The sequence below is a fragment of the Aspergillus saccharolyticus genome (genome assembly GCF_003184585.1).
Source record: "Aspergillus saccharolyticus JOP 1030-1 unplaced genomic scaffold BP01scaffold_16, whole genome shotgun sequence".
Taxonomy (NCBI): domain Eukaryota; kingdom Fungi; phylum Ascomycota; class Eurotiomycetes; order Eurotiales; family Aspergillaceae; genus Aspergillus; species Aspergillus saccharolyticus.
The window spans coordinates 198,526-223,226 of NW_020290626.1; the positions used below are offsets into that span (position 1 = coordinate 198,526).

General features: G+C 52.4%; 10 protein-coding genes across 10 annotated transcripts; 7 read left to right on the forward strand and 3 right to left on the reverse strand.

The window, feature by feature from the left end:
* The first annotated feature begins 319 nt into the window (after window positions 1-319).
* BP01DRAFT_356998 (putative alanine aminotransferase) lies at window positions 320-1,833 on the forward strand. Its single transcript, XM_025575090.1, has one exon. It carries the CDS (start codon window positions 399-401, stop codon window positions 1,746-1,748), a length of 1,350 nt encoding a protein of 449 aa, XP_025431060.1. The 5' UTR covers window positions 320-398; the 3' UTR covers window positions 1,749-1,833.
* A 540-nt stretch (window positions 1,834-2,373) lies between these two features.
* Window positions 2,374-4,254, forward strand: BP01DRAFT_357000 (Smr domain protein). The gene is made up of 2 exons (XM_025575091.1): window positions 2,374-2,466; window positions 2,585-4,254. The coding sequence occupies exons 1-2, from the start codon at window positions 2,437-2,439 to the stop codon at window positions 4,214-4,216; spliced, it is 1,662 nt and encodes a 553-aa protein (XP_025431061.1). The 5' UTR covers window positions 2,374-2,436; the 3' UTR covers window positions 4,217-4,254.
* A 271-nt stretch (window positions 4,255-4,525) lies between these two features.
* On the forward strand, window positions 4,526-5,603 carry BP01DRAFT_341080 (peptide-methionine (R)-S-oxide reductase). Its single transcript, XM_025573429.1, has 2 exons — window positions 4,526-4,903; window positions 5,017-5,603. Exons 1-2 carry the CDS (start codon window positions 4,648-4,650, stop codon window positions 5,373-5,375), a joined length of 615 nt encoding a protein of 204 aa, XP_025431062.1. The 5' UTR covers window positions 4,526-4,647; the 3' UTR covers window positions 5,376-5,603.
* A 57-nt stretch (window positions 5,604-5,660) lies between these two features.
* Window positions 5,661-6,259, reverse strand: BP01DRAFT_416061 (uncharacterized protein; the record flags this gene model as incomplete). Its single annotated transcript, XM_025579180.1, has 3 exons — window positions 6,062-6,259; window positions 5,948-6,005; window positions 5,661-5,873 (listed from the first exon to the last, which is right to left on the reverse strand). The coding sequence occupies exons 1-3, from the start codon at window positions 6,103-6,105 to the stop codon at window positions 5,661-5,663; spliced, it is 315 nt and encodes a 104-aa protein (XP_025431063.1). The 5' UTR covers window positions 6,106-6,259.
* A 760-nt stretch (window positions 6,260-7,019) lies between these two features.
* Window positions 7,020-10,359, forward strand: BP01DRAFT_365929 (stromal membrane-associated protein; the record flags this gene model as incomplete). The annotated part of the gene is made up of 7 exons (XM_025576388.1): window positions 7,020-7,738; window positions 7,954-8,029; window positions 8,266-8,428; window positions 8,552-8,720; window positions 8,783-8,827; window positions 8,887-8,989; window positions 9,052-10,359. The coding sequence occupies 7 exons, from the start codon at window positions 7,020-7,022 to the stop codon at window positions 10,357-10,359; spliced, it is 2,583 nt and encodes an 860-aa protein (XP_025431064.1).
* Window positions 10,360-10,932: 573 nt separating this feature from the next.
* On the forward strand, window positions 10,933-12,225 carry BP01DRAFT_357004 (SDR family oxidoreductase). Its single transcript, XM_025575092.1, has 4 exons — window positions 10,933-11,022; window positions 11,138-11,678; window positions 11,776-11,875; window positions 11,937-12,225. The coding sequence occupies exons 1-4, from the start codon at window positions 10,983-10,985 to the stop codon at window positions 12,006-12,008; spliced, it is 753 nt and encodes a 250-aa protein (XP_025431065.1). The 5' UTR covers window positions 10,933-10,982; the 3' UTR covers window positions 12,009-12,225.
* Window positions 12,226-12,460: 235 nt separating this feature from the next.
* Window positions 12,461-14,381, forward strand: cox15 (cytochrome c oxidase assembly protein cox15). Its single transcript, XM_025575093.1, has 2 exons — window positions 12,461-12,953; window positions 13,009-14,381. The coding sequence occupies exons 1-2, from the start codon at window positions 12,493-12,495 to the stop codon at window positions 14,153-14,155; spliced, it is 1,608 nt and encodes a 535-aa protein (XP_025431066.1). The 5' UTR covers window positions 12,461-12,492; the 3' UTR covers window positions 14,156-14,381.
* A 375-nt stretch (window positions 14,382-14,756) lies between these two features.
* Window positions 14,757-17,552, reverse strand: BP01DRAFT_382918 (uncharacterized protein; the record flags this gene model as incomplete). Its single annotated transcript, XM_025577395.1, has 3 exons — window positions 14,757-15,016; window positions 15,093-16,503; window positions 17,544-17,552. 3 exons carry the CDS (start codon window positions 17,550-17,552, stop codon window positions 14,757-14,759), a joined length of 1,680 nt encoding a protein of 559 aa, XP_025431067.1.
* Window positions 17,553-17,969: 417 nt separating this feature from the next.
* Window positions 17,970-21,192, reverse strand: BP01DRAFT_357007 (uncharacterized protein). Its single transcript, XM_025575094.1, has 10 exons — window positions 19,669-21,192; window positions 19,518-19,605; window positions 19,312-19,424; window positions 19,210-19,257; window positions 19,125-19,159; window positions 18,980-19,068; window positions 18,875-18,910; window positions 18,763-18,816; window positions 18,565-18,701; window positions 17,970-18,482 (listed from the first exon to the last, which is right to left on the reverse strand). The coding sequence occupies exons 1-10, from the start codon at window positions 21,107-21,109 to the stop codon at window positions 18,421-18,423; spliced, it is 2,103 nt and encodes a 700-aa protein (XP_025431068.1). The 5' UTR covers window positions 21,110-21,192; the 3' UTR covers window positions 17,970-18,420.
* Window positions 21,193-21,991: 799 nt separating this feature from the next.
* BP01DRAFT_296954 (cytochrome P450) lies at window positions 21,992-23,586 on the forward strand (the record flags this gene model as incomplete). Its single annotated transcript, XM_025571864.1, has 2 exons — window positions 21,992-22,186; window positions 22,252-23,586. The coding sequence occupies 2 exons, from the start codon at window positions 21,992-21,994 to the stop codon at window positions 23,584-23,586; spliced, it is 1,530 nt and encodes a 509-aa protein (XP_025431069.1).
* Window positions 23,587-24,701: the final 1,115 nt, after the last annotated feature.

Genomic DNA, 24,701 nt, shown 5'->3' on the forward strand with positions numbered 1-24,701 from the left:
CGGGTAAGCCTACCCGCGGGGATCCCCAGAGTCTCCTCGGGTGAGTCGTTACTTGTTTTACACCTGTTGGTTCTCCAGACGGTGGTCCCCTCCGCGCGGTCCCTATTATTGGGCATGGTCGGCGTTGGCTGCCGACTGCATTGCGCGATATTACTGTACCTACCCCTCACACCGGTCCCCTGACTACTGTCCCCCGATCTTCGGATCTTGTCAGTCGCCCACGTTTTGCATATCCCGTGACATATATGACTCGATGGTGTATATGTGCTGGGTTTCGTCCTCCCCAGTATACAAATGGAAGGGCATATCGCCTCCGGCAGATGAACCACTTGATTCACATAAATCAATTCTCATACCACCATAGCTAATCACATTCTGCCATATTCACAGACTCGACCATGCAGACTCAGACGACCGTGGCTTATACCACCCGACGCACTCTGACCGCCGTCGCCCCCCGTCGTTTGACCTTGGACAACATCAACCCCCACGTCAAGGCTGCCAAATATGCCGTTCGCGGTGAGATCGCTACCAAGGCAGAGGAATACCGCGTGAGACTGGCTCAGGGGGATAAGTCTCTGCCCTTTGACAGCGTCATCTTCGCCAATATTGGCAACCCTCAGCAGTTGGACCAGAAGCCCATCAGCTACTTCCGACAAGTTTTGAGTCTTCTCGAAAACCCCGTGTTGCTGGAAAACCCCGAGTCTCTTCGGACCACATTTGGCTACCCACAAGACGTCATCGACCGTGCGAAGGCGCTGCTTGCGGATGTTCAAAGTGTTGGTGCCTATAGTCACAGCCAAGGTGCACCGCTTATCCGGGACAGTGTGGCCAAGTTCATTGAGCAGCGTGATGGGTTCCCTGCCAACCCCCAGGATCTATACTTGACCGCTGGTGCTTCGTCTGGTGTGAGCACTGTCTTGAACATTATCTGCGATGGTCCCTCCGCCGGAGTGCTTGTCCCGATCCCTCAGTACCCCCTTTACACTGCAACACTGTCTCTTCTGGACGCACAGTGTGTTCCTTACCTACTGGATGAACATAAGGCTTGGGGTACTGATGTGAATGCCATCAAAGAGAACTTGTCAAAGGCTAAGGCTGCTGGCACCGACGTTCGTGCCATTGTTGTTATCAACCCCGGTAACCCTACCGGTGCTTCTCTCAGTGCTGAAGATATTAAGGGTGTTCTTGAAGTTGCCGCTGAGGAGAGACTGGTGGTCATTGCCGATGAGGTATATCAGACCAATGTTTTTGCAGGCGAATTCATCTCTTTTAAGAAGGGACTTCGTCAGCTACAGCAGGAAACACCCGGCAAGTACGACAACGTGGAGCTGGTCTCCCTGCACAGTGTCTCCAAGGGTATGGTCGGCGAGTGCGGTCACCGCGGTGGCTACTTTGAGCTCGTCGGTTTCGACCCCGAAGTCGCAGCCCAGATCTACAAATATGTTAGCATTATGCTATGTCCACCAGTCATTGGTCAGTGCCTGGTTGAATTGATGGTGAACCCTCCCAAGGAGGGAGAGCCCAGTTACGATTTGTACCAGAAGGAATACAACGGCATTAAGGATGGCCTGAGAAGCCGTGCTATGGCTCTTTACGAAGCGTTCCAGGAGATGGAGGGCGTCGAGTGCCAAGAACCTCAGGTGAGCATTTGCCCCTTCAGCTACAGATCACGAATGTTAATTAACCAAACTACAGGGCGCTATGTACCTTTTCCCAACCATCAACCTCCCCACCAAGGCTATTGAGGCTGCCGCTGCTGAAAACCGGGCCGCAGACGAATTTTACTGCCTGCGACTTCTTGATGCTACCGGTATCTGTGTGGTCCCTGGCTCCGGTTTTGGACAGAAGGAGGGTACCCTGCACTTCCGTACGACATTCTTGGCTCCTGGAACGGACTGGGCTCAGCGGATCGTGAAGTTTCACTCGGAGTTCATGGCCAAGTATAAATGAGTTGAATAAAACATGCTATAACGATAATTAGACTATACCAGATATATCTGTCACTTGGAGGCTCTGAAATGCACATACTATTTAAAAATAGTTTCGCTTGCGCTACTGCTGCCTTGAAGCTCCTTTACGAGTATTCGCGCATGCGGGTCGTATTTTATTTTGAACTAGTGGTGAGGCTCAAAAGTCTGTCTATGCAGCTGTAAGCCAGCCATGCGAGATTTTGTATGGGCAGGGCTTGCGGAGTAAGCACCTGCCGCAACCTCGGTTCAATACCACGTGATTCACGATAAGCCTAGTGACGGAGACGGAAAGAACCATGATGTCAAACAGTTGCTTATGTCATCACTGTTCCGGCGCCCCGCGACACACTGTCGGCGTCGTGACCTGCGATCTGATCAAAATTAGCAGCTTGGATTTGTGCACATAGACAAATGCATTGAAAGACGTCAATGGAAGCCTGCTTGTGTTCGATACTCGGTAAACATGGCAGACCAAAGTGATAGCCCTCTACAGGTAAAAACCACCGCCGAGACGCATATCTATCTACCATTAGCCCCACGTCTACATTTGTGGTTACGTTTGTGGTGACCATCATGTTCAACCAGCTAATGTTTAACTGGCTGGTCTCCAGGAGTTTGAGAAAACATACTGCCCTCCTCTAGATCCCGCTTTACTTGCGGCGATTGTATTGGATTATGACCTTACCGATCAAGCACAGGTCGAGCTTTTTCGTGCGACACTGGATGAACTGCGGTTGTCCGCTTGGGAGCAGGAGGATTTGCCTTTTGACCCTTCTGGGACCAGTGGTTTGAGCCTCGATAGTAACACTGATGGGATGTGCGAGAACACGCCATCACACACCGATACGGTGCCCTCGCGCGAAACCGATCTCACCAGCCTGACTTCTGGCATGTCTGGATTCAATCTTGGGGAGGCCAGCGCTAATGGGCGGAAAAACCATGTGTCGTACATCGTCCGCTCGGATGGAACCCTCGCGCTCCACGGGTTCAACGAGGAGGACAAGATCGGTTGTCTGTCGGAAATGTTCCGATCAACGGATCGGTTTACCATCAAGCACACCTTGCACAAGGCCGGTGGGGATGTTGACCGCGCTATGGATGAGCTTCTGAACTACGTGTTCTTCGATGAGCAGATTCCCGATGAAGATGGCGTCATGTTTGCCGTTCCGAAGGGCGTGGATGGCTTTCATGGTGCCGATACCGTCAGGAAGAAAGGACGCAGGCGCAAAGCGAAGGGGAAGGCTCTTGCACGAGATCAGAATGCTCGGTTTTCTGATTACGCTGAACCCCTCTCCCCAGCTCCTGCCTCAAACATCTGGGCGACTGCGGAGAAAGACGTCGATTTCATATTCTCGCTAACATCTGCGGTCCTCCCCAAGGAAAAGATACGATCAGCGTACCATGCCAACGGGGCTTCGCTGCCAATCACGATACGGGGTCTCGCGGATGCACATGCTGCCGAGAACAAAGAACTTGTCACGAAGGACGAATTAATGGCTTCCCAGGTGTCTGAAATCAGACAGCAGTACCCTGAGATAACGAAAGACACATCTGTGGGATTACTGATAATCACGCGACAAATCCCTTCTGCGGCAAAGGAGCTTGCCGAGGTCATGGTCACTGTTCCAACAATGTCCCAGCCCTCTCTTACCGAAATGATCAAGATTACGTCGACCCTGCCTCCTCTGGATGACGAAGATGAAGTGGCTGAACCCCGCCATCTCGGACCGCGCTTCGCTCATAACCTGGAAAACGTGAGAAGCGCAGCAGACGTCCATTTCGCGGCGGGAGCCGAGGCGTTTTCCAAAGCGTCAACCGCGTATAAGCGTGGCAAGTCTGACCGTTTGATGGGGGGAGCCGCTGCGTACTACTCTTCTGTCGGCCGAGATCAACTCGAATTGGCGAAGCGTAATGCTGCTGCGGCGGCGGACGCTCTTGTCGAGCAGCAGTCTACGCCAAACAGGCTTGACCTTCACGGGGTGTCTGTACAAGATGCCGTCCGTATCAGTCGGGAGCGGGTCTCGGCCTGGTGGGAATCACTAGGTGATGCCAAGCTCATGGGAGGGTCGAGATACGAACGGACTCAGGGCGGCTTCCACATCGTCACTGGAAAAGGCCGGCACAGCCATGATGGGACATCCCGTCTAGGCCCAGCCGTTGGCAAGATGCTGATTCGTGACGGCTGGAAGGTGGAGGTGGGCGAGGGCGCGCTTACGGTCGTTGGAGTCATGAGACAACGTTGATAAATTTTCGTCTGGGATTGCTATGTTTTGGCTCTTGCGGAGATACCCCGGGGTGATTCATCTATTGGCGCTTGGATCTACAGGACGGATGGCGTTATGGGCGAGATATTAGATGTTCGACTTAAGAATTTGAAATAGCTGGAGATACCACTCGAGATAGGACAACCAACATCCATGATACCAAGTGTAGTTCGTCTCCAGAAGTCGTATGAATCATTTAGTTAACTACTCCACTCGGCGCGGATGACGTAAAAGCTGCGGCAAACTCACCGGAGACCGCGGCGAACATACTTACAGCTCAAAGATGCATGGAATCGCACTTCTTCTCTTTCCTTCTCAACAACCTGATACCGCGATAAGCAAGTACACAAACGGAGTCACAAGCAAGAGCATCGACCCGCTTCCCCATCGCGCCACTTGAGCCAATCCTGATGCGATTCCAGCGTCTGGCCAATTTTCTCCGCAACTTCAACCTTCCCCTCCTTCGCGGCGCCCACCCCCCATCATCTTCATCTTTCTCTCGCTCCATTCCCCTTCCTATTTCCGGCTCCCGAACCCTTCAAGCCGCTCCTGCGCTCCCCTTTCTCAACTCTTTCTTCACTAGCAGCAGCAAATTCGACCACAGCGCCAGCATGTCTTACCCCGACCAACGCAGTGACGATGCATGGCGCGCCGTTTTAAGCCCAGGTAAGCTCGCCATTCAACCTCCCCTTAGCCGTACACCCTCACACTCCATCCACGAGCAACCTTCCTCTTCTCCTTAAACCCTCAGATCCTTAACTGAACTTTTCACGCTTTAGAACAATTCCGCATCCTCCGCGAAAAGGGCACCGAACGGCCCGGCACCGGCGAATACGACCAGCATTTCGCGACGGAGGGGATCTACCACTGCGCGGGCTGCGATGCGCCGCTCTACAAGGCGACCCACAAGTTTAAGTCCGGGTGCGGATGGCCCGCGTACTTTGATTCTCTGCCGGGAGCTGTGACGCGACACACCGATCGGTCGTTTGGCATGCAGCGCACGGAGATTGTGTGCAGTAACTGTGGCGGACATTTGGGGCATGTGTTCAAGGGCGAAGGGTATCCGACGCCCACGGATGAGAGGCATTGTGTTAATAGTGTAAGTTTGAGGTTTGCGGAAGATCAGGAGAAGAAATGAAGAGGTGAAAGAGGGGTATACTATGTGCATGTGAGGGGGTGTTTGGGGAGACTGAAGGCGTGTGTCTTTGGAGAGTGAGGTTGGGTTGGTTCAGCTGAGATGGGGACTGAGGATTTCTTGAGTAAATTGGGGGGCCCGGGGGGTGTGGCAGGTGCATTACATGAGGATATGTTTCCATTTGGAGTTGTTCTGACAGTGTTAGTTGTGCGGTGTTCCTATCTACCTGTCTCTTGGATAAGGAATGATGCCGAATGTTGAACACAAATTATAAAATAAATACATGATCTACCAGGCTAGACTGCCGGCTGCTCCGGCGAGACCACAGTAATAGAACAATTCATCGCCCCCAATGTGCTGGCCCTCGGACTTGCAGTAGTACAACAGGCTCTGGTCGTTCAACAGGGTGCAGTCGGGGCATTGATCCCATTGCTTGCTGCCTGTGTTGCGGTTCTTGTAGTATGTGCAGGCCTTCTCTGTAGCGGCCTTGTTGAATACTTTCTGTGTTGTTGTAGACCGTATCAGTGACTTGTAGCTCAAGGGGTTGTCCCTATTGGAGCATGTGTTTGACTTACCACGTCCTGGCCTGGAGAGTCGTAGCAAAGTCCTGTGTAGTGCAAATCGGCCACGGCTCTGGTTGAGAGTCAGTGATGCTTAACTGGACAGACGGGGTTTCAAGATGTGCTTGCCCACCGGCCAGGATAGCCACGATCAGAGTCATAAATTGCTGCATTGGTTCTCTGAGGATGAGAATTTTGGAAAAGATGCTTGAGACTTGAATGGCAAGGAGGCGTGTAATAAGGTATCTGACAACTGGAATTCCTGTCGCGGTCTGCAACTGGTATGCCTAGGGTATCGCGCAATATATGGTTGTGATGTCCTTTCACTACCTCACCTACCCCTCGATGCAATTACAAAGTCGAGCTCATCGATAGTTCGCCATGGTCTAATGTCCCGATGTTCCTCCGCAAATTGATTTGCATCCACTCAACACACACGCCCTTCGATAGTCAATAGTGAGGCTGTACGCCAAGGTCCTCTTACCTGACGACCAACGATGATCGCAATATCCTTGAACATAGCCTCGTGGTAGGCAACGGGGAACATTCATAGCAGTTCGGCATCTTTGATAGATCAAGTCTCAGCTGGCCGTCGCCCAGCCTGTGGCTAAGTATACCTCAGCATGGGTCGTCTGCGTCTCAGCTTGAGCCCAGGCCGACGATCAGTTCTGCGGCCGCATTGGGATGAACAATTAGGCCCGATGTCCCCTGAGCCGTTGAAGAGGCGGAGAAACAAACTCATCTATTAAGGTTCGCTGAGTGGGCCCGGGAGCGGTTCGTGTAGTTTCCATGCAGTTGTCTGAGGCTATACTTCAATTTACCTTCCGCATCCCACGGCCGTCGATCCTTGGTTTCTTTGGCCCTTCCTCGGAGGTTTCACCTCGGGCTGATCTGGTTTAGAGATCATAGTTGACGATAACTAACGTTATCGATGGTCAAATCACTCTTCCTGCGAGCGTTGACAATCGCAGTAGGGATAAGGGTAATCCAATGCGCACTCATATGAAGACGGCAAGTCTTCATGGCTCGACTCTGGATCTCAAATAGCACAACACCGCCGGTCTCCTACTCAGTCTTTCTGTCAATCATGAGAATTGTCCCTCTCTTTCCACTCTTTTCAGCGGCACTATGCCTTGCGACAGCCAACCCCTCCCAGCCGGCTTCTTGTGGCCCCGATGAGGCAGTGCTGTTCCTGAACAATGGCACCACCACTACTGTCCGCAAAGCTGACCTGGCCTCGCACCTACAAGGCCTTGACTACCTCTCGCCGGAAGCAGCCAAAAACACTCTTCCGCGGCTGATTAATTCGAATGCCTTCCCATCCAACCTCACCAAGCGGGGATCCAGTGCTGAGCTGATCATTCCACTTCCTGACCTCGACTTCCTCGGCTGGGACGTGGCCATGTCAACCATCGTGCACGCCAATCAAGCCGCCGCCACCGTTGCCATTGCAGCCGGCCAATCGATCGCCAACAGCATCACTACCGGCGTCTCTGCCGACCTCACCCTGGTTAAGGATTTTCTGTCTATCTCCACCAGCATCAGCTACCAAGAGACAACAACCAGCACGGTAACCGGTACGGTTACCATGACCATCCCGGCGAACAAGTGGGGAGCGATTGTGAGCAACCCCTTGACCCATCGGAAGAGAGGCTATGTCTTCACTGGTCAGCCGGGAAGTGGCAAATTCGAGTACTACCAGGCAGATTCATTCAATGATGCGAGCTTCAACCTTGAGGGGGGAACGCTATCTTGGGTTAAGGGAGTGGTGACCACTTGCTCGGGCGAGACATATCCACTGGCGAGGTGCGTGGGTGATGAAAGTCTGGAGTGATTGCTATCAGCTACGGATTCGGACCAGATAGATAGCAAATTCGAGTCGAACCTTTCCCCCGCTTGTTGTAACTAGCCATTTAACAAAAGACATACACTTCTGTCAGGGGTTTCAGGTTGACCGCAAAGCTATTGATTGAGTAATCAGCCACAGAGACTTCTGTCAAGTTAATTAGTGAATTATGTAGTATCAGTATCGCCTTCTTTTTGTCTGTTCTAGTCCTCTCTGTAATCGAACGTTCACTTTTGTTCTGCTACATTGATGTAAATAGCCACCCGATGCAATGGACCAAATATGGCACCTTGTAATGCGCCGAGTCCTGCCGTCGATCTACCTGTCATGTGACCGCAGATTGATCGCGAGCATCTCGGGCACGTGCGGATGGCCGAAACCGGGGGCTTACCGCCTTTATGCCTTAGGCCGAAAGCAGCCCACCGGATCCCGCCACTTGGTGCTGATTGACGTCCCTGAATCAACTCCCCTTTCATATCTCCTTTAGCGAGTTCTGTCACTTGACCCCGGCTTCTCGACTGGTATCGCGAATCTCGCTGTGATGTCTCGACGCGCCACGCCGTCTCAGGCTGCTCAAAATCAGCAGATTATCAAGAGCCTGCTAAAACTTGAACAAAACAAGACGTGTGCCGACTGCAAGCGCAACAAGCGTAAGTGACCACCCCCGGAACTTTTGGGATCACCGCTCTTTTTCTTCTCTTCAACCAGCACCATTTCACCAATGCTAGGGAACCTGAAATTGCCTGGACCCTGCTAACATATGCCTCTCATAGATCCGCGATGGGCATCATGGAACCTGGGCATCTTCATTTGTATCCGTTGCTCGGGCATTCACCGGGGCATGGGTACCCATATCAGTCGGGTTAAATCCGTCGACCTTGATGCATGGACGGATGAACAACTTCAGAGCGTTGTGAAATGGGGCAATGCTAGGGCAAACAAGTTTGTGTTCCTGCGAGCCGGGATTGGCCTTGAGTGATCTTGCAGCTGATTGTAATCGACAGATATTGGGAAGCCAAGTTGGCGCCCGGCCACGTCCCGTCCGAAGCGTAAGCGCATCACCCAAAGGTTCGCGACGATTGTATCTAACGATTTTTATTCTTGACAGGAAGATAGAGAACTTCATCAGAACCAAGTATGAGTCGAAGAGATGGGTCATGGACGGTCCAATGCCCGATCCGTCGACATTGAGTGATGGTGATGATGATGTGGTAAGTGTTGAACAATATATCATTCCATATATCCGGTGATAGCTGACTCTAGCATGCATCAGCCCCTCGCAGTTGTTCAAGAAAAAGCCAAGCTTGAGCGCTCCGCATCTCAGCGCGTGGCGACCACTAGTCAGCCTCCGGTTCATCATCGTCCTCAAGCTTCCATCGACCTCTTCGGTGACGATATCTCTCCCCCGGCACGCCCCAGTACAACGGAGCCTGCCACTAGGGTGGCCCCTAAGCAACCACAGTCCGCGCCTCCTGCTAAGCCTGCCGCTCGCCCTGGAGATTCGTTGTTGGGACTCGATTTCTTTGGCAGCACTCAACCTGCTCCAGCTAGCCGTCCTGCCAGCATTGCCTCCACCCCTACTGGTTCGGCCGGCATGTCTCGACCTGACCTCAAGCAATCCATCCTATCTCTTTACTCCAAGCCATCGCCTGCCGCGATGCAGCATGAGCGTACCTCCTCTTTTGGAGATTTAGCTTCTCCGCCGCCACAGTCTGCATCGTCTTCCGGCTTTGGCGGTTTGACTGATGCTTTCAGCGGGCTGAGCATCCCCTCTACCACTTCTCCTCCGCCTACCAAGTCGGCCGAGAAGCCTTCGCCATTTGCCAACCTCACAAACTTCGCCAGCATGAAGTCAACCCCAGCAGCTCCGAAGGTCTCTTCACCAGCGCTCTCCATCGGTACCGGTGGAGGCGGCAGCCTCTTTGACAGCCTCACCTCCCCTACTCTTCCACCAGCGAAGCCCCAGTCCCGGAACGCATCTCTTTCGTCTAGTGGTTTTGACTCGGGATTTGGCGGCTTTGCTTCCGCTGCTCACTCTAAGCCCAATCCCCCATCGTCCTCATTCTCGAACGATTTGCTCGGATTCTCTTCTACGCCTTCCAAGGCTGCTACCTCTCCGCCTCCAGTGTCTGCCACCAATCCGCAACAGGAATTGAAGTCTGCATTTAACCTTACACCCGCGCCCGCGCCCGCCCTAGCACCGAAACCGGCTTTCTCGACCCCAACGGCATCCGTTGCTAGCGCGCTTCCTCCATCCAGTATTGATCCTTGGGGAGGCAATGCTTGGAGTACGCCTGCTTCTGCTCCAGCACCGTCAGCTGCATCGTCGATGATGAAGATCCCTGACACCCTTACTGCCAACGACGTCGGTGGTGGCTGGGGTGCGCCTACGTCGCCGGCCGCTATCTCCAAGCCAACCCCAGCCGTTGCAGCTGATGAGGACTTCGGCGGCTGGACCAGTGCGGCACCAATTTCCTCGACTACCGCTACCTCTAATAGCACACATAATACGTCCACTTCATCCAAACCGGCTGGCGGGTTTGGCGGGGCTGACGATCTGTTCTCCAACGTTTGGGAGTAGGTTTCTTCCGTTGCTCTTTCACTTCGTCTCTTCTGCACATATCTGGTTCTCCCAATCAACATTAGACCTAAGCGTCAATCTCAAATGTGAACCTATATTGATCAAAATTTTCATTCTTTCAACATCTCATTGCGTTCTTTTGTGCCCCTCTCTCTTGGGACCTTAATTCAGTCATGATTCAGTATGAATGACGCTCTAGGAATAAAAAGTGCCGGGTTGATTTAGGGATTCGCACTTGGCGTCGTGGCATGTACAGACAAAAATGTTATGGCCACTCATGGATTCCGTCAATGATTCTCTTGTAATGCATCTGAGTGGGAACAAGTCGTGTGAGAATATCTTGACTCTGGAGTTTTTTGTAGGGGATATTCATCAAACTCATAGTGAGAGCTGACAGGTGTCTCGGTGGTCAGCCTCACCATATGTGGAGACTATCAACTTCCAGCGGGCACGAATTCGCGGCTTATCTAAAAACAACCTAACCACAAGGAACCTAGTCGGATGAGATTTAGAAGTATATAAACCATAAGCGTATGTTCCATCATGCGAATATAATTCTCTTCACACAGCAGATGATCTTACATCACTGAAGAACCTAACCGCATGAGACCCCATTCATCATTATGAGTTCAACTATCTACCTGATAACTGGAGCAAGTCGAGGTACGCCCATAACAACAAGCCCTCTTTCCCCCTTGAGAGCAGTGTCCAGCACCTTGCAATCTACGCACACTGCCTCCCGTTTATACTAAATACGTGCAACTGGAAACACCAACAGGAATCGGTCACGGCCTCGTCAAGCTCCTCATATCCCGGCCCAATTGCACCATCATCGCCGCCGTCCGCGACCCGTCTGCGGATACCGCGCAGGCTCTCCTCACCCTCGCAGCCGGCGAAGGCTCCCGGCTCATCGTCGTCAAGATTGACGCTGAGTCCGACACCGACGCCCACAAAGCCATTCAGCACCTCCAGGAAAAGGAAAACATCGACCACCTCGACGTCGTGGTTGCTAATGCGGGCTACTACGACGACGACTACCGGCTCGAGGACGTCCCGCTGCACAAAGTCCAGCGCCACCTGGACGTCAACACCGTCGGCCTGATCCGGCTCTTCCAAGCAGCGTTCAAACCTCTGGGCAGGAGTCCGCAGCAGCAGCCAAAGTTCGTGACGATCAGCAGTTTCTTGGGCAGCATCGCGGGGCTGGCGGAGGAGTACTTTCCTGGTGGGGGTTATGGCGCCAGTAAAGCCGCGGCGAATTGGATCACAAGGAAAATTCATGTGGAGAATGAGAGATGGGTGAGCTTTATGGTTCATCCAGGGTGAGTGGACTGCTTTTTCCATATCAGATGAGGTGGAATGGATGATGGTTTATGAACGCGTGGTTTGCTGACATGGTTGTTGACTTGTTTCATTCAGGTTCGTCAAGACTGCGATGGGTAACGCGGCCGCTAAAAGTATTGGGTTGGAGTCTGCTTTTAGTGAGGTTGATGATTGTGCTAGTGGGATTGCCAAGCTGGTATGTGATTGTAATCATTTTCAGGGTCTGTTGTGGCGCTGCTAACGTGCTGTCTACATAGATCGATGGCGCAACGAGAGATTCTGTGGGGGGTCGATTCATTACTGTCAAGGGCGAGGATATGGCTTTCTGATGATCCCTATAGTAAAGTCATGTGAGACTAATAGAGTGGTAACTATACTGCGATGCGATTGATAGTGGTAGCTATACTGTGATGCGATTGATTGTTGCTGATGGTTCAAAGATACATGGATGTACCCGACAGGGTCCGGGTTGTGGTGCCTGAGGGTAAAACACAACTCTATACCTTTTCTCACAATCCCACAATACATGCCTGAATCCCTTCGCTTAACGGTAAAAAAGAATAGAATGCATCAAGCTACGGGTGCCAGTGATGTCAATTTGTTGATTGAGACACATATCAGCCCATATATGTGTAGGTAGTTTACATTTACCCTGGAAGTATGGGCTGATAGCCTGCATCTAATCCTCAGAATATGATTGGACGGTCCCTCTCGGCGGCTCCGCCTCCGCCTTCCGAAGATCTTTTGATCGGCCTCGACTTTCCAGCAACACTCTTTCATATCAGCTCCCAATCGCTCTCAACGACCGGCAACATGGTGCTTCTGGGGCCCTCCGCTCCTTTACTGCGGAGCCACGCCCCGCGACTATCAAGGGAATTCTTCACCTGCCGCCCATGCATCATCCGAACTCAAACCTATGCATCCACCTCCGCTTTCCGCAAGCCTTTCTTTGCGCCGGGCAATGCCGTCAACACAATTTCACTGCGCGCCAGAGCTAGAAGCGCTTTTGCTTCTACTCTAAGAAGCTATGCCTCCAAGGCCTCCAAGTCCCCCAAGCCGGCCAATCCTCCCAAGCCTGCCCAGACTCCCAAGGCCGCCAATTCTCCGAAGCCCGCCAAGTCTGCTCAGGCTGCAGCAGCAGCATCTAAGCCAGAAGCGAAACGGTTCTTTCCCGATCTCACGGATAAAAAGGTAGCCTACTGGCTGTTGGCCAGTGCTGCTAGCGTCTTTGGCATTGTCGTTTTCGGAGGTCTTACCCGCTTGACAGAATCAGGGTACTTGGGTCTCTCGATGATTGAGTTGGGGAGCTCTCGCTGACTTGGGGTATAGTCTGAGTATCACAGAATGGCGTCCCGTCACCGGATCTATTCCTCCCATGAACGACGAAGACTGGGAGTCCGAATTCTCCAAGTACCGCGCCTCCCCGGAATTCCAACTTCTGAACCCGAACATGACGCTCTCCGAATTCAAGTCGATCTACTACATGGAATGGATCCACCGTCTCTGGGGTCGTTTTGTCGGTCTGTCGTTCGTGCTCCCGGCTATCTATTTTGTTGCGAGGAAGAAGGTTAGCAAGCCGATGACCTTGCGCCTTGCTGGTATTGCAGGCTTGATCGGTTTCCAAGGATTCATCGGGTGGTGGATGGTTGCGTCTGGACTCAAGGAAGATCTCTTTGCCCCCGGCAGCCACCCTCGTGTCAGCCAGTATCGCCTCACCGCGCACCTTGGCGCTGCCTTTGTCTGCTACACTGCTATGCTTTGGAATGGTCTTGCTATCCTGCGCTCTCACCGACTTCTTGCCGATCCGATCAAGGGTGTAAAGGAACTCAAAAGACTCCATAGACCCGTCCTGAAATTCTTCCGCCGCTCCGTGGCCGGGTTGGCTGCTCTGGTCTTTGTTACCGCCATGTCTGGTGCTCTCGTCGCCGGTCTGGACGCCGGTCTCATCTACAACGAATTCCCCTACATGGGCAACGGACTCACGCCTCCCAAGGCTGAGCTTCTGGACCCGCGCTACTCTCAGCGCGAAGACCGCTCGGATCTCTGGTGGCGCAACATGCTGGAGAACCCATCATTGGTCCAGCTGGACCACCGCATTCTTGCGCTGACTACCTTCACCAGCATCATGGCCCTGTGGGCCTACAGCAAGAGGGCCCACGTGAAGTGGACCTTGGGCCGCGCGGCTAAGAGAGGCGTGCACGGCGTGGTGGCTTTGGCCTGCTGCCAAGTCGGTCTCGGTATCTCGACCCTGCTTTACCTGGTCCCTACTCCCCTGGCCTCGGCTCATCAGGCAGGAAGTCTCCTCCTGCTCACTTGGGTTCTTGTTCTGGGCAGCCGTGTTTGGCGCCCAACTCGGACTTACAAGCTGCTCCAGGCTGCAAAGGCAGCACAGTTAGCGAAGATTCCGCCACCGGCTGCTCTTGCTACTAAAGTTGCCAAAGCGTCGAAAAAGCCCCTGCCCCCGGTGACCCCTTAAAGATACGTGGTCCGGGGAATTTGTTTGACGAAAGACATGCATATGTATGGGGCAACCCCCCCAACTCTGCCACTGCGGTTATATGGCTAGGGCTGGTTCCTCGATTTGTTTCTTGTATTCTGATCTATAATCCACCATCCTCTCTACTTTTCGGATCTGTACTGTGTTGTTATTTTCATTTTCTGTACACTAAACATTGCATTTATCAAGCTATCTGACAGACGTCTCTTAGAATGCGTGGTTCCAATCTAAGCTGTGTAGAATGAGAGGAAGTGCACTGGCAAGACGAGTGGCATATGGGTGGGTGGAACGATTGGGCGCGAGCAGAGTATACCAAGCCCGTCACACCAGTGTAAGCACATTTGTCAGAATCTGGAACCCTTCCGCAAACACTATGTGCTCGCGCTGCTTGACCAAGCCACTGTGCAGCTACGTCGAAACACAAGTCCATGTCCGCAATGTTCCAGACAATCCAGCCCGCATTTTTCGATCATCAGAGAAAACATATCCAAAAGGATACTCAACTCCGACTGTAACCTCGACTACTGGCGTTGAGGACGTGCGGAACGCATATTTGCTGGTTGGGCTTTAGTATCAGCATCTATACCAAGTGATTATTACCAGACGTGCGGAACAAGGGAGCTGTAGTCTCTTCCGTTTCAGCATGAACGGCATGGCCAGTACGATGATTGGAGGGTCTCTGATGATGATGATGGCGATGGTGCTCATGCTCATGCTCACCCAACGCCATCAGTCCCCCAGGTACGTCCAGTCCATGCTCCGTTTTGTACTTGTCAATTTCCGCCGCGGCCTCTGCACGCGCAGTCTCCCAGATATGCTCGTTGTCAGGTGTACGTCCAGCTGCAATATTTCAGTCTTGTTCGTTTCGTTTAGAAAGAGGATTACGAGGGTGCAATTTTGTGCGTGTGCTCTATACCTTGAAGATCATTATGCATCGCCGCCGCTGCACCGGCAAAAGTCATGAGTTGGGCGGCATTAGCAAACTCTTCCTCGGTGTAGATTGGGGCACCGTGGAATGTGCGCACGAAATCACGTCGAGCTGCATCGATGGTTGTCTCGGAGCGGACAGGAGGAGGAGCTACGGCGGTCGTTGTGGTCGAATTGGGACCGGGGCTGCTGGTAGGCAGTTGTCTGGCGGGATTCTGCTCTGTCTCAGTGTGTCCTGATCCCCGAGTGAATGTGCGCGTGGTGCTAGGACGAGGGGTGGTGGGTGTTGCATTTGAGCGGAATGCATGAGTTGCAGTGGTCGAGGTGGGCTCGAGGAGGCTGCTGGTGGGAGGGAGCTCTGTCTCGGTGTAAACTGCACCCCTGCTGTTGAATGTGCGCACTGTGCCGCGGCGAGCTACAATGGAGGTTAAGTTGGAGCGGAAAGGGCGAGCGGGGGTGGTCGAAGTGTGCTGCTCTAGGCTACGGCCGTGTATATGGGGACGCTCTGCGCTCACGTCTTCGCCTTGCTCTGCTGGGATGAGTGCAATAGTCTCATCTGATTCTCCTGAATCGGTATTCTCGGGCAGTTCGTCGGCGGCATGCTCTCCATCTGTTTCCTCGTTGCTATCATTGCCTGCACCCGCTCCCAAGTACTGTCCGGCTCCAATGGCTGCTGCTTCGTTCGAAGAAGACGCTTCTATTGTGGCAGTTGACTCACGGGAGCCTCGAATGGGCTGGCGTCTTCTTGCCTTTGCCTCCAGCTTTCTCTGCTTGGCTTTTGCGATGGGACCGAAACTCGTACGTTGCAGCTCCTCCATCGTAGTAGGCGCTATATGAACCTCGCCCCCTGCAATGTGATAGCGGCGGAGGCCATTTCGGATGGTGCATTCATGACAGCAATGCCAGGTACAGACCGTACAGCTGCTCATTCCAGTCGTGTTACGGCCTCCGCAGACGTCACACATCGCATTTCGCGCGGGCTGGTTTCGGAATTCAGTCGTGACTTCGGGGAGTGACTGCGGGCCTGGCGAGATAGTATGTCTGAAGTACATCCTTGCCTGTGTATTCTGTTGGCGAGGGTACGCGGGTTGAGGAACCTCGAGGAACTGGGGTCGGGGAGGAGGAAGTCGTGCCGGTTCTTCTGTCTGGTCGCTGAGATAAGGGTTGTTGGCCCTTGCGCGGAGGCCCCCTAGAATGCGAGAAGCTTCGGCAATATGGTCTTGGGATGACCTGGGAAAAGGGATCACTCGCTGCGATGGAGAGTACACTGGAGGAGGGGGAGGAGGAAAGTCGCTGTTGTTCAGGGAGCGTTGATCACCGACGGGGTCGGTCACCACGATGACAGGAATAGCGGGGTCGGCCCTCAGTCTTGTCGGTGCCGCTGATGTGCCCAAAAGTTGCTGTAGGAGAGGATGAGTAGGAACTGCAGCTGGTCTGGCCGCTCTCGCAGCGGTAAGAAGGGCGCTGTATGGAGGGGGAAGGAGAGGCCTTCTGCCTGTGGGCTGGCCGGCCGGAGGACGGTAAGTAGGTGACGTATCCTGATATGAAAGAAATGTAAGGCAAGTCATTCACTCCGTGGATTCTCTCAGTCTGGGTTGTTTTTTGGCCGAGTAAAAGAAAGGGAGGGTTGAGATTGCACTGACGGTCCGTATGAATGTGCCTGACTCTCTGTGGCTGAGCATCCGGTGAAGGGACGGCAGAGAAGTGGTCAGTCCTCTGAGCTGGTTTATCTCTGGAATAGCAGGCAGTCGTTGCCTCTGCTGTCTGTTTCTGGATCTGTTCTGATAGATGCTGTTTGCTGTTGTTCAGAGTGTGGTCAGTTTTCTCCTTGATTCGACTGATCATGCTTCTCTCTCTCCCTCTCTGTCCCAAGAGGGTCTCATCCTCTCAAAGAAAAAACAATCCAATACCATGTCTTTCCATACTAAATGTATCCCTCATTGGTGAAACAAGAGCACCAAAAGAGAATAAGTAAACGTCACCAAGCGTAGTCAGAAGCCTACACAGCAACCTTCAAAGTCGAAGGACAAGAGAAGGACTGAAAGCCAGGCCGTTTGTTGCATCTTCATCCCCATCGCCATAAGAGTCTTCCATCCACAAGAACTATACTATACGTACCGCTGCATGCCATCGCGACGAATCTCGCCTGCGTGAGACTCACGCGCTTCGCTAAGGATGTCCTTCAAAAAGCCTCTGGTGTCAACAATTGATTTGAACGAGAATGTACTCAGAGCAGCTCGTGATCTTCATCCCCTTGAGTTCCTGAAGGAAATGCACGCGTGTGTGAGTGGCTAACGCCTCTTGAACCAGACGTTCAAGCCCACAAAATCATGAGCACCTGCGGTTATTAAGAGTGTGAAGAGGAGGTGCACAGAGAGAAGATGGCAACAACAACAACAAGGCAAAAGAGCTGGAGTCAAAGACACAGAGACACACATACCTCTGTCATGGTCGACAAACAATACGCACAACTTGATAGGCACTGGGCCCCCTAAGACGCAGGCACGACAATACGGCCAAAACACTAATACGATTATCCATCTGAGCGCCAGTGAATGCGGCTGTGGACTATAACACTTTTAGGTATATAGTCTAGTTAGTGTGCTCAGGATTATGCTCAGTGCTTCTTGATGTGAATTTGATGCTTAGCAGCGGTGGTTTCATGAGAAGGCCAGTGGAGATAATACGAAGCAGATGATGTGGCCAGTAAAGTCAAGCAGTGAGTTTAGGATAGGCAACAGTTGTGAGGCATCACAGGGATTCCAAGTTAGGTGAACTACAGTTGCAATTCAGGCACCTTCTGTTCTTCTGTAATTCCTGCCTGTATACTACATCTGCGATGCAAAGATATTGATGGATGACGTGTTAGGAAGGTCAATATCACACTCCTACTTACAGTACACATCATACATACTGTAGTCTGCATTATGTACACGGTAGACCTATGTCCATCTCGTCCACACCATTGGCTCAGTATATACACATCCTCTGAGAAACGAGTCTCAAGGCTCTTAAGCCATGCCCTGCCACGCTATGTGACCATGTGAACCAGCAACCCTTGCAAGGACCTCATGCCAATGAGGTAGCCAACCGAAAACCAACCAGACCGGAATGTCTGCATCAGCATGAGAAGACTCTGTTCGTTCGAGAAGCGGGGATTTACTCCGTCTCTATGCTTCGAAACAGAAAGAACTTCTGAGAGAACTACAAGGCAGAAATGTCGAAGGCGCGAAATGCAGCCCGCCTGACAAGCAACTGCTTCATTGATGGCCTCTCTCCACAGCTTGCCGCAAATCACGACGCAGAACCATATATGATCAAGTCTTCTTTGAAGAACCACCAGGCGTCGTTCCACCACGACGCTTGTACTTGCGGGGATCTATTTCACCACGAATTCACGCCACGTTAGCATAACACCTCAGAAAGTCTATGAAGCAAGAGATGGCAAAGACAAAACATACCCTTCCGACTCATCAAGGTTTTATTTCGAGTGCCTTTGCCGCCTTCCCAAAAGCCACTGCCAGCTTTACCAATCAGAACGGCACGGCAGATGCCGCAATTCTCGGGGCGGTAAATTTGTTCACGGGAGCAGAAGCCACTGTTTCTCAAGATTAGAATAGGCTCGTGATGTTGTCCTACCTTATAGTAGTGGCACTTACCATATCATACGATTTGCATGTTCGTTCGGGTGGTCGGTGGCTGCGTCGTGGCACCTGGGGGATTCGTTTAGTGTATGTATGTGCGGAAGGAGTAAATCGGGCGGGTGCTTACTTATCGCAGGGAAAGACTTTCGCGCAACAACTGAATCTGCAGGCCGGGCATGTGTTAAGAGTCTTCTTATTTGCGGATAAGTGGGTGCTGTGGTCAAAGGCATACCTGAACCAGCGATAGCTTTTTCCGTAATGCGAGCAGCGGCCGCGGCGTGGAAGCTCTTGACCGGCGACGATGCCGAGGACTTCCTTGGGCTGGGAGTACTGTTAGTATATGATGATTTTGAGGTAAATTGGTTTGAATTGCTGACCTTCTTTCGGGGAGGGGGACGATCGCGAGAAGAGACTGTGTTTTGAGTGAGAAGCCGATTTGACGCGTAGGACCATGGTGCTTACATGCTGCAGACCCAACTTTCAGGAACTTGACTTCTGGAATTTTCAGGACTTGTGCAGGTTAGCGTAAGAGGTTGGAGACAGCCTGCGCATGAATGCACGTACCCATTTTGCGATGACATTGCCGGCAGTTTGCCGTGGCGCTTTCACCACGAACAGCAACCACTCCAGGGGTAGGGAAGGATGTCGAGCACTCCGCACAGGTGGGAATAAAGCTACTGCACCGGCTATTAGTACAACCTCTCTGCCGGTTTTACATGCTGCAAAGGCCAGAACAGGACGAAGCAACGTTTGAGGCAGTGATTCCTTACCTAGGAAGAAGGTCGACTACAGTGCATCCATCCAAGTCGAGATAGCCAGCTCGAGTAGCGGTAGGATGCATCAGTTGTCGGCGGAATCCTGTACGTGGGAATGAGCATCAATTCAGGCCAAAGCATAGCCTTCTGATGAGGATCCTCTTACCCATGCTCATCGTGTTTGCACACTTCTTGCATGTCTCCACCTTGAGAGACAGCTCGTCGCTCTTATCTTTGATCTGAGGGATGCTTCTCACATCCAATGGCTCCTTGCATCGGTCGCATTTGATGGTGATATAGAGACCGACGAGTTCTAGAAGCTCTATGCCGTACAGTTCCAGGAAAGGAAATGAGAGAGCGACACCGCGCTCCACATTGGTAGGCTCGGGAAGGTCAGGAACTGGAGCACCTCCTTCTTCGTCATCATCCGTAGGTTCCTGGTCGGATTCGGTAAAATCAGTCTCCTCAGAAGCACTGCTGTCACCGCCCACGTTCCATTCTGGAGGTCGGGGCACAACATGGACATGGGGCTTGTCCGTCGCCACAGACTCTGGAACCTGCGGGTCTACAGCACCTACTACTCCGACTGGTTGAGAGTCCGTGGTTGTTGGCACTGTAGCAGGAACGGAAGGCTTCTCTACCGGAGTCTTGGAGAGGTTGAGCATGTTGCTTGTGAGGTAATTGACCTGCGATATCAGGTTCATGTTGGGGTTGGCTTTGAACCACTTGCTGAAGCCTGCTTCGACAGCTCGTGCCTCTTGCCCCTCAATGCTGTTCAACTCAATGGCGCTTGGCTCGAGCGGATACAATTGGGGCACCTGCAATTTGATAGCCTTCACTACCTGGAGAGGCACGGGTAGCCGATCAGCTTTGGCTGGTTGAATTGGAATGAGAAAGGCAAGGCCGTTGTGCAGCTTCTGAAAGGAAGACAGTCTACCAAGACGAGCTTCCAGCTGTTTCGTCTCGGTTGCTCTCCGCTTCTCCGCTTGGGCCTTCTCTTCCGCGGTGTAAGTTGGAGCCGGAGTAGGTTTGGAGGCCTTCAGTACCTGGGTCCGAGGCTGCGAAGGCGATGCAGACACAGCTAGTGACCCCACACCCCGTGTCAACTTCTCAACCTCTGTGGGCAATGGCTTGCTGGGTGCCGTATTAGGCACAAATTTAAGCGTAGGCCCCCGTTCCAAGGTAGTCAGCAGGCGCTCCAGATGTCGGTCAAGGGTGTTCATGTAGTTGAGCAGAGTGCCACGGCTGCCGCTTCTGATGGTGCTGTCGACAATGTCATCGAAGCCTCTGGCAACATTCTCTTGAAATGCGCTTCCCATTTCTGGATTGGTGACTTTGATCGATGGACGTGCTTGGGTCGGATAAGTCCGAGGCACATGTAAAATGCATTGCAGCTTGTCCATTTCAAAAGGAAAGTCCGGATCGGAGGGGACAAGCCCGAATGTCAGGGTCGTGCCTGTGTCATCACTGCTTTCCTTGGGGCCAAAGCGGCGTCGTAACTGATTGAGCTGGAATTCTCTGGGATTGGATGCTTCTGCTTTTGAGATGGGGCGATGAGGTTGGCCGGGATTGGCGGCGCCAGAGCCGGCGAACCGTGTGGTGTCCATGGATACAGTTGAGAAATATGCGTGGAGTTTCAGGACAGGAGTTGGGGAAGGCTTGAAAGGCCTGTAAATGTGTGTAGCCTCAGATGGTGGTCTTCTTGTATAGTCTTGGACCAAGAGTTCTGGGTTATGCGGGGCGATTAAACTCCGGGAGGCACTAGTCCCAAACAAGTGGAGTACGGCGTCATCATCATGATTACTCATTCCGATGAGTAACTAACTAGTTGACTAACTAACTAGTAGTTCTCAGTAAAGCCATGACTCTTGGCTCCATGACTCATGTGATGCCTGCCGCAGAGTGTGAGTCGAATGATTCATATCATACACAGTAGTGTAGTTACTCCGTACTCTGGACCCTACCGTACATCATACTACATACAGTGTGGTGAGGCTGTCCCTGCCTCAGGCACCCACTGTGGTCCAGAATTGCCCCTCCCGGGAAATGGACCAATCATAGCGGCACGTATTTCAATACGAAGGCCGTCCTTCGAGCATCGCTCAAAGGGGCAACTTGTGGAGTCTCTCCAGCTTCACCAGGCACTCTTTTTGCTGCTCCTTACTCTCTATCTTGCATTACATGGTTCGATCCCCAAATATCCTACTCCAAGTGGTCTGATTCGGCCCAGGGACCATCGCAATGCCGGCTCACCTTGTTTCGTGGTTCGTCAGACAATGCTCGCTCCGCCAACAATATTAGGGGCTGGGTTGGTGCCTGGCAGCTTGAGCTAATATTATTATTATTATTGGGAGATACCCCCAAAACCTGGCCTTTCCTCTCTTTTCTTCCTTTCTTCCTTGTCTCCATCCAGATGATGAGTTCCACCCTTCTATAGACATCTCTTCCTGTGTCCGATTTCTTTTTCATCCTCGACTCCCGTCGCCATTATGGCATCCTTTGCTGTTGCCAGCGCCTACGCGGCCGCGGGATTTCTGGTCATTGTTGCGCTGAATGTGTTGCGCCAATTGCTCTTTCGAAACAAGAATGAACCCCCTGTGGTCTTCCACTGGATTCCATTCTTAGGAAACACCATCACCTATGGCATGGATCCTTATGCTTTCTTCTTTGCGAACCGAGAAAAGGTCAGTGCCTTTCCAGCGGCAACGAGACTGCACCTATGTGAGCTGACCCTTCGCGATGGAACCAGTATGGCGACATCTTCACATTTGTGCTGTTAGGACAAAAGACGACAGTATATCTAGGTATACAAGGCAACGAGTTCATCCTGAATGCGAAACTTAAGGATGCGAACGCGGAGGAGGTCTATTCCCCACTGACTACCCCCGTCTTCGGCGCCGACGTGGTGTACGACTGCCCCAACTCCAAACTCATGGAACAAAAGAAGTTTGTCAAGTACGGTCTGACTCAAACTGCGCTCGAGTCGCACGTACAATTGATCGAGCAGGAGACGCTGGACTTCTTGCGCACCTCGCCTTGGTTCCAGGGCAGCGCTGGGGTTTTCGACGTCCCCGCCGCCATGTCCGAACTCACGATCTATACCGCGGCGCGCGCCCTGCAAGGAGAGGAGGTCCGCAGCAAGCTCACCTCCGAATTCGCAGACCTCTATCACGACCTCGAGAAGGGCTTCAGTCCAATCAACTTCATGCTGCCGTGGGCGCCCTTGCCGCACAACCGCAAGCGAGACGTGGCACATGCACGCATGCGCGAGATCTACACGGAGATCCTGCGCGAGCGCCGCAAGAACCCCGACGAGGAGAAAACGGACATGATGTGGAATTTGATGCACTGCACCTACAAGAACGGACAGCCGGTGCCGGACCACGAGATCGCACATATCATGATTACTCTGCTGCTCGCGGGCCAACACTCGAGCGCCTCCATCAGCGCCTGGATCCTGCTCCGCCTAGCCTCCGAGCCTCATTATCTGGATGAGCTCTACCAGGAACAAGTCTCCGCCTTTGGCCGTCAAGCCGACGGAAGCTTCGCGCGGCTGCAGTACGAGGACCTCGACAAGTTACCTCTGCACAAGGGCGTCATCAAGGAGACCCTCCGCCTCCACTCGTCCATTCACTCGATTATGCGCAAGGTCAAGAACGACATGCCTGTGCCCGGTACGGACCTTGTCGTGCCCACCGGCCATGTGCTGATGGCCTCCCCCGGTGTCACCGCCCAGAGCGACGAATATTTCCCTAATGCGAGCAAATGGGATCCGCACCGCTGGGACAATCAGGTGGAGAAGGAGGAAGACGGTGGTGAGCTGGTCGACTACGGCTACGGCGCTGTCTCCAAAGGCACTTCGAGTCCGTACCTCCCCTTCGGTGCCGGCCGTCATCGCTGTATCGGCGAGAAATTCGCCTACCTCAACCTGACGACCATCGTCGCGACGATGGTGCGCCATCTGCGTCTGTCGAACATTGAGGGTAAGAAGGGCGTCCCGGGAACAGACTATTCGACTTTGTTCTCCGGTCCGTTGAAGCCAGCCATGGTGCGCTGGGAACGTCGCTCTGAAAAGGCCCTGTAGACCACTCTTTCTGCCATCTTCTATGTGGCAGACACTGGCGGGGAACGTGAACTCTCGATTGTCTGGATTGACGGATTGATGACTACTATTCTTTTCAAGTGTTTTTCCCTTGACCTACCTACTGACCTTGTAATATTGATATCTTCGATGTACCATATGAAATAGGGATTGTTGCATTAGCAGTGAACAAATCTTTATACATGCATAAAAAATATTTTTCAAAGCCATCAACATTGACTTCGCAATTGAGTTTTGGGACTCATAGCCTCTGACCGACCTTCCCCCCCCCTCCCCAACCCTCTCCTTGTATCAACCTTTCACAACGAATCCTCATATTCCCCAACAGACCAACTACATGGTTGACTCCAAGTACTTCTTTGCACTCAACGAAAGCACGAAAGCAATCAGAAATAACCAGAATTTCGAACTTCAGCAGCCCGCCGAATCCCTGCCGCATCTGTCCCATAAACACCCACATCGCAGCCCTCACCCCGCAATGTAAACAACTCCGGTCTTACGAATGGGCACATAGCACATACTAAAGAATAGAAGAAGACATGGCAAAGTAAAGAACAATTTGACAACCCATGAAAGAGGAAATGACAGCCATCTCAGCCCAGTAGGTCGGTTACAGGTGCAGTTCATCCACTTACAGACATAAGATTATTGCATACAAGCTACCAGCCTCCAGCAGTCAACGAGACGCAATCAAGCAGACACATCAGGATCACTCTACTTCCCCTTGTTGCGTCTTTCCCGAAATCGTAGCTTGTCGTTGGTAGCTTGGAGAAGGGACAAATGTGCACCGGCCTAGATGTAGCTTGTGGTCGATGATGTCAAGCTATGACGGAAGACATCGCGTTTCATTGAGACTCTGACAATTACGGGCTCGGATGGCATGATGTGTGATGTGATGTCAAAGATGGGGGAGGATCCCGGCATCTGTTTGGGGTAATGTTCTACACTTGACGTTTCCTTGGTCACTGTAAGGATGTTCAGAGCACATGCTTACACCTCTTCTCCCTACGGTCCTGTTGGATTTGCTCTTTGAGGCTCGTCGTGTGAGTGGGTGCCAACTCAGCCATTGACCGCGGAAAAAAAAAAAGAAAAGAAAA